Source organism: Epinephelus fuscoguttatus, linkage group LG12 (genome assembly GCF_011397635.1).
Source record: "Epinephelus fuscoguttatus linkage group LG12, E.fuscoguttatus.final_Chr_v1".
NCBI classification, from domain to species: domain Eukaryota; kingdom Metazoa; phylum Chordata; class Actinopteri; order Perciformes; family Serranidae; genus Epinephelus; species Epinephelus fuscoguttatus.
The window spans coordinates 18,429,785-18,436,513 of record NC_064763.1 but is presented as its reverse complement, the minus strand read 5'-3'; the positions used below and the strand labels follow the sequence as shown (position 1 = coordinate 18,436,513).

The 6,729-nt window shown below is 41.7% G+C and overlaps 1 protein-coding gene across 1 annotated transcript in view; it reads right to left on the bottom strand.

Annotated features, from left to right (window-relative positions):
- Positions 1–591: 591 nt before the first annotated feature.
- Positions 592–6,729, bottom strand: part of ints2 (integrator complex subunit 2) — a 29,871-nt gene continuing 23,733 nt past the window's right edge. Inside the window, exons 19-25 of the mRNA XM_049592447.1 lie at positions 6,361–6,486; positions 5,844–6,045; positions 5,029–5,310; positions 3,531–3,638; positions 3,205–3,310; positions 2,732–2,908; positions 592–1,258 (exon numbers count right to left, since the gene is read on the bottom strand). Coding sequence (XP_049448404.1) covers positions 1,080–1,258; positions 2,732–2,908; positions 3,205–3,310; positions 3,531–3,638; positions 5,029–5,310; positions 5,844–6,045; positions 6,361–6,486 — 1,180 coding nt within the window. The 3' untranslated portion in view covers positions 592–1,079. The remainder of the gene's footprint in view (positions 1,259–2,731; positions 2,909–3,204; positions 3,311–3,530; positions 3,639–5,028; positions 5,311–5,843; positions 6,046–6,360; positions 6,487–6,729) is intronic.

Below are 6,729 nucleotides of genomic sequence, written 5' to 3'. Positions count from 1 at the left end.
AAGCTGATAACCAGCATTGTGAGACTCATTATCTCTGACTGGAGCTTTAGGGTTTGTCAAGCCAGCTCAGGCAAAGAAAGCCTGGCTCTGTCAAGCTTGCTCAGTGGTACAGCCCTTAAGTCTCATTTATCCAGTGCCCATTTATGCATTTTACCTGGCTGAATAAGGGGGTTACTGGTCTGCCACAACCTTAGTTAGTTAGCTTGTGAAAGTGTGATTTTGGTAGACTGAGGTTTTGATATATTTATACTGATGTTAAACGTGGATCCCTGACTCCCTGACTCCGTTTTTGGATTCTTGATTTGGATTTCGAGACCACACCGACCTCTCCTCTTTCAAATCACTCTTCAAAACTCATCTTTTCAGTACGGATTTTAATGTGTGAATGATGTCATGTGTATCTTACTGTATTCTATTTTATCATTTTTAACTAATGCAAAGTGTCTTCGAGTGCCATGGAAAGTGCTCTCTATAAATAAAATAAATGTCTTATTATTCTTCACTCTCTGGAGGATGGACACCACACAAACTCGTAAATGACAAACATGTGAACCCAAATGTTTCCCCTTTGTCCCAAACACACCTCATCAATGAAATGACTTCTTTGTTTTATTAAAAACACACACAGTACAAAAGCTCTACATATTATTTCAAGGCAACATTTTCTTTTTTCAGTGGCTGAGAAAAGGTCACTTACAGCTTAGAAAAATATGCCAATAGAGGTCAAGAAAATGGACCCATTTAACATTTTCAGTATTTTAATTTCCACAAACTCAGAGCACATAAACATACATATTCTAAATAACCTGCAAATAATGATTTATTTACAGGATGCCAAATATTTGGGAATGGATTTTTCAGCATTCTGCTTTATTCTAGACCAAACAGACTAGAGAATGACTGTAACCCACAACCTCACAAAGTCTCAAAGCCCTTGACAAAAGGTGACATCAGTCGTAGTCTATTTGTTAAAGATGAATGGATGTGTGTTGACAGTAGCCCTCTCAGGAGCACCGAGGCAGTGTTTAGGGTTGTTGGTTTCAGTCCAGTCCCTCCTCTTCCTCGACGTGTATGTGTGTCTATAGTCCATGAAGGGTGGAGCTGATGATGTCCATGAAGGTGGCCTCCACACAGTAGCAGAGCTGGACATCAGAGTCAGATCCACCAATGTCCTCTGCTGTCCTCTGGGGAGATGTCAGCTTGGAGGAACCTCCTGGAGCCACAGCCGCCTGAGGCCTCTCCTTCAGATTCTGCAGACCTGAGGCAGCAAAGTAACAAACTTCTCAGTAATGTAATTACTTAAACCACTGGTGGAGCACATGTTTACCTTAGGCTAGCTCAGGCCATGTCAACTTTAACAATATTTTAATAGAACAAGGCGAGCTAATTGCTAGCGTGCTCAGTTGAAAAGGGAAAAAAACAACAACAATGCTTCGAGATGGCTGTCAGAGATGGCAGAGGTATGATCACATAATCCAGTTTGAGCTATAACAGGTGGTGTGTTCCACATTTTATTTCCCAACTGCTCTTGGAAAGAAGTAGGTGGATAAGGTGGATACCAAATTGTTATCTTTTAAAGTTTAGATCATTATTCAAGATAACTTCACAGGATAAGGGCACGGAGAAAACATGAACACAAGCTATATTAACAGGGCCGTCACTCTCTTTTCTTTTCTTTTGTAAAATAAGAAACATGTCCAACATTGCAGGGGCGAAGTTTAATCATTGCCCGTGGGAAACCACTCCCAGTATTGGCATTGTGTCCTTTTCCCTAACAATGGAAGCAGTTCTTTTTATTAAATTAGAAATGTATCGATCTTGGTTTGATTAGCTTCATCAGGTGTAATGCAGGCCTACTTTAGGTTCAGATAAGTGTGCAGCTATATTATGTAGTAAAATTTAAATGTTGGATCAAGAACAGGGTTTCTGCTATTTGGTAATAACCATGAAGGGTGGAAGGGGTGGCGAGTGTCAGGTAAATGTTTGTAGCAACTAAGTCATGTAATAAAAAAACAAACAAACAAACAAACAGTGGGAGTCTCTGCCTTGTTGTGATGTCTTTTACAGTCACATTGCTTCTGTCCTACTGTATGTCAGTGTCGGAGACAAGTGACAGTCACAGGGACTTCACGGTGCATTCAGGTGCACCTCAAACTCTGAAATCTACTTAGCTTTGTAAGGCAAAGTGTGTGGGTGCCTACTGTGGTGCATTTCAGTGCACCTCGTAAACTCAGAAATGTAAACTCGAACGGCTGTGAACGTTATTTTCCTTTGTTGAAATACGTCTGTCAACACTTTCTTGTGCTTTCACTACATCATTTTAATAAGTAGATGCTAAAATTATAAAAAATATCCCATTTATTTCACATGTAAAAATTCTATTTTAAGAATTAAACCAAGTTGTTACCAGCAAACTCCATAATATTCTTGTTTAACAGGTCTCTACTGCAGCATATTTAAATAATCAAATACTAAAGTCATAACCGATATGCAAACATTTCAGGCAGTAAAATATGCATGCTCGAGATAAATTAAACTCTCTCTGCTCTCGTTATTTTGGCTGGTAGAAAATATGCCTGGCTGGTGGATTTTGTTTTTTTTTTTTTATCAGTCCCCTTGGCCGGTTACTGTCCCCATGTGATGATGTCTATGATGTATACAACATACAAACTAAGAGGAACTGTCACTAATGGTATTTGAATGAAAAGCCAACCAAGTGAACTATACTCACGGGCAATGAGAGGGTCGATGTCTCTGGCTTTGGTGGCCACGTCGGAGGCACAGACCTGGCCCACTTGTACTAGCAGAGATGCGACATCATCATAGAGCGGAGGAAAGGCCTGGCAGAAGGACACCAGGCACGGCAGGATGGGCATGAAGAAGGAGAAGCGCTTGGGACGAGTCAGCACTACAACACAGAACACACACACTAAATACAGTGGCTAATAGGCTGGCACACACTGTGCACTTATGTAATGGAGAATGCTGCACTGACAGCCAAAGGCCAGATGGTGGCAGCCAAATATAGGGATACAGACATCAAGACACGGTGTGTGACAACAGCTGATATAATGTAATGCATTGTGAGTTACAGTAAACAGAGAGTCTGCCGGGAGAAAATCCAACAATGGAGACACAAAAGTAGATAAAAAGACAAAGTGAGTAAAGGAGGCTTCAGCTAAAGAAAGAAAACAGTTCACTGACCTGTGAGCAGGGTGCCCATGACACTGATGGCCAACCTGGCTACACTGAGGGACTTGGGTAGTGCATACTGGGTACACAAGTACGAGAGCAACTGGATTGCAAAGATCTGTTTGGACACACACATTTTTCCCACTTATTTATGTAGCAAATATGCAAACACTCAGCAGAAAGCGCCGAGCGGAGCTGCCTTAAAAAAAAAACAAAAAAAAACATGACAGTGTAAGTGAGGCTTTGGCACAAGCCCAGGGCAAGTCTGGGATTTAAAGCCAGGAAAAAGCGGGGAGAGGAGAGGGAAAGGAAGGGGAGGGGAGGTTGGGAGGCCTCACCTGCTTTTCCAGCTGGGGCTGGGCCAGCAGCTCTGGGATGAAGTCCAGACAGATATGGATGGAGGGGATGCCTGCCACAGTTAGAGGCAGCAGAGCTTGAGGGTAACCCTGACAGAGAGAGAGGCAGAGAGAGCAGGAAATATAAATCTTAGTATATAAACGCTAGAATGATAAGGGAAGAATACACAGTTGATTCAATCAAGCGGTCATTAAAACGTGTGCGTGCATGTGTGTGTGTGTGTGTGTGTGTGTGTGTGTGTGTGCATGTGTGTGTATACACGAATGCACACAGCAGCTTCTGCCTGGCAGCGAGGACGAGGGTGGATTAGCGTGACAGAGGGAGGATTGGTGTGATGAAGTCCACCATATGGCCGTCTGCTACTCCTGGGAGTGCTGCAGTCACTTACCACTAATGCCATGGCAGAATGCAGTGACTCATGGGGTCAACATGACATGGCTCTTTTGAAAAACTGACTCAATGGTATTTTCAGTAATGTGGCACTGTCCAATCAGCTGCTCACACAAAGCATAATAACATTACTTTTTCTGATGAATGTATTGATTTATTCAACAGGTATAATGAAGGCAATTACCATTAAGGACTAATCCCCCCCACAGTCCCATATAAAATATCTACAAATGCAATTAAAAATAAATAAATACATAAAAATTAATGATAAAAAAATAATTTTTAAAAAATAATACTATAACTACAAATGTAAAAATATAACAATCATAATAACAATAATAATAATAACAATAGTCATCATTTAACGCTAAATAATAACGCTAAAAATATTCGCTCCTGGGGTCGGACTGTTGGTCCTGTAGTTTGTCAGTTGATGGTTGTTGTGCATGGCTACAGAAATCATTCATAGTATTGCAAGTTTTTGATTATTACATTTTATTTTAGTTCAGTTTAGTTTTATGTTGTTCAGAATAGTTTTGCTGAGACCAGGCTTGTATCCTCCAGCTCCCAAAGTGTGTGTAAGCAATAAACAAATCAGCTTTGCATCAACATAGGAGCATCGGCTGTTTGTGTTTCTTCATTGGAGTCTGACTGTCATTCAGCCGTTAGTCTATCACTTTCATTTAAAGCAATGTAAAACAGTTGGCTGTCACTATCAGCTGTATAAAAGAGGTTTAACGGGGCCATTATAAACTGAGTAGAGTTGGATAAGACATCCCTTGTTATACCTGGTAATACACGTTGTCAACACCATGTTTAAAGCCTCAGCAAAGTGTTTTGAAGACAGCTGTACTTTGTAATGGCGAAATTTGGAGGGAAGCAAGAAAATCTAGTCGTGCACTAATTACATTGAGAAGCGGGAGTGTCACACAGAGCCTGCACAACACGTCCCTGTTGTCCTTCCATTCAGTCCTGTTATAACTCTCTTTTATGTCTGTGACTCTGTAAACCCGCCAGCCTTCCCACACTATCTCAGTAAAACAACAAATCAAATGTACAGCCCACTTCATCTTCTTCCCATTGTGTTACCTGAAAGTGGACCAACTTGGCAATGTTGGGGTCGGCGATGAACATCTGATGCAGCAGACAACAGATGAGACACTGCACCTCCCTCAAGTCACTGAGCAGGCCTCCCTTTGGCTCGGCGTCCTCCACGCCCACCCTGGCTCTCGGCCCCAGGCTTCCCTGTTTCGATTTCCCTGGCATGGGGCCCCTGATGCTACTCAGCAGGCTCTCTGTGTTGGCCCCCAGCTGCTGCTCTTCGGAGGTTGGCAGACACACTTCCAGGAGAATTTGGACTGCTGCGCTGTCCTGGGGTTAAACACAAACAGGTGGTTGCCATGGCTCAGTGTGAAAGGTCAACTCTTAGATATTTATGCAGATTATTTCTGCATTCCTGCTTTACCAAACCCCCATGACATGAAAATAAAAATATGTCTTCTTTAAAAAACGTGAAGTCTGAGTAGGTGAGTGAGACAAAATGTGTGGTTAAAATACCTGCGCCAACCACAATAATTTTTAGTTTTGAGTTAATGTACCTGATTAGAGTGGAGACAACTGGAGGAACAAGTAAAAATAAGAATACTATTGGTAGCCTGCAGGAAATCCTTAACCAAGAAATGGCACGAATTTTGGGTAGCTGTGCATCAAAAACTAATTCCAGTATGGACTAATCCCCCGTTGTCTATGTATGTACATTTTGATCCAGGTTTCAATTTTACTTATTTTCTTTCATGCTCAAAAGATCTTTGTGTTTATGTGGTGTCTATTTTATTGATGTACTTTTGTTTATTCTGTTGTCAAAAATCAATAAAAAGAGAATTCAAAAGTTGATAATGAAATACCTGCGCAGCTAGAAGGGCGTTTTTCAGCTCCTCCCTGGTGACCTCGGGTGTATCTGGCTGTCCGGGCACACCCAGGTTTGAGACCGTCTGGCTCTGCCGATCAAAGTCAGCCGTCTCCTTCAGGTGGCAGTGGAGGTAGGCTTTTGCGGCCAATAGGTAGCCATTCAGCATGTGGAGGACAATGTCCATCAAAGGAGGACACCTGGCAAAATAAAAAGAAAAAAATGAACCTGTAATTCTGTTTTTTATTGAATATGCATTTAAATTCAAAAACACCTCCGCTGTCCATTCCATTTTTCTGGGTAGATTACAAAATCTGAACATGTACGGATATACAGCTACAGTTATCTGGTGAGCGCTAGAATAAAAACTGTTTTTTCTTTCTTTCAACCATTCTTATGTATTAGGAAAACAATATGTTGTATCAGTAACCACTTAAACACAGCAGTTGTGTACATGTCATAGCTATATTCTTAACAATTGTTACGCAGCCCTTTAGAGTACGCCCTGTAGTTACCTGTACACCCTTTGATCACAGCGCAGCACGATGAGAGGGTCCACCATCAGGTCGTTCTGAGTGTACCTCTGCTGTCTGAGCAGCTTAGCTGAAGGTTGGAGGGCGTTTACGGTCATCACCCACAACCTGGAACACAGATACCAGTTTTCACTTTCACTCAGATCATACTGAGTGTTACCAAGTGGAGGAAATACTCTACTTTCTCTCCCCAGCATCCTGAGCCTCATAACTCAAACTGAATTTCAAATTGAGATGTCTAACATCATTTTAGAACTAGCTGACACTGAATTTACGAGACTGAATAAGTAGCAGATGTAAAATAGAAGTAACCTCCGTACACTATCACTGGCCTCCATGCTGCTTTCTACT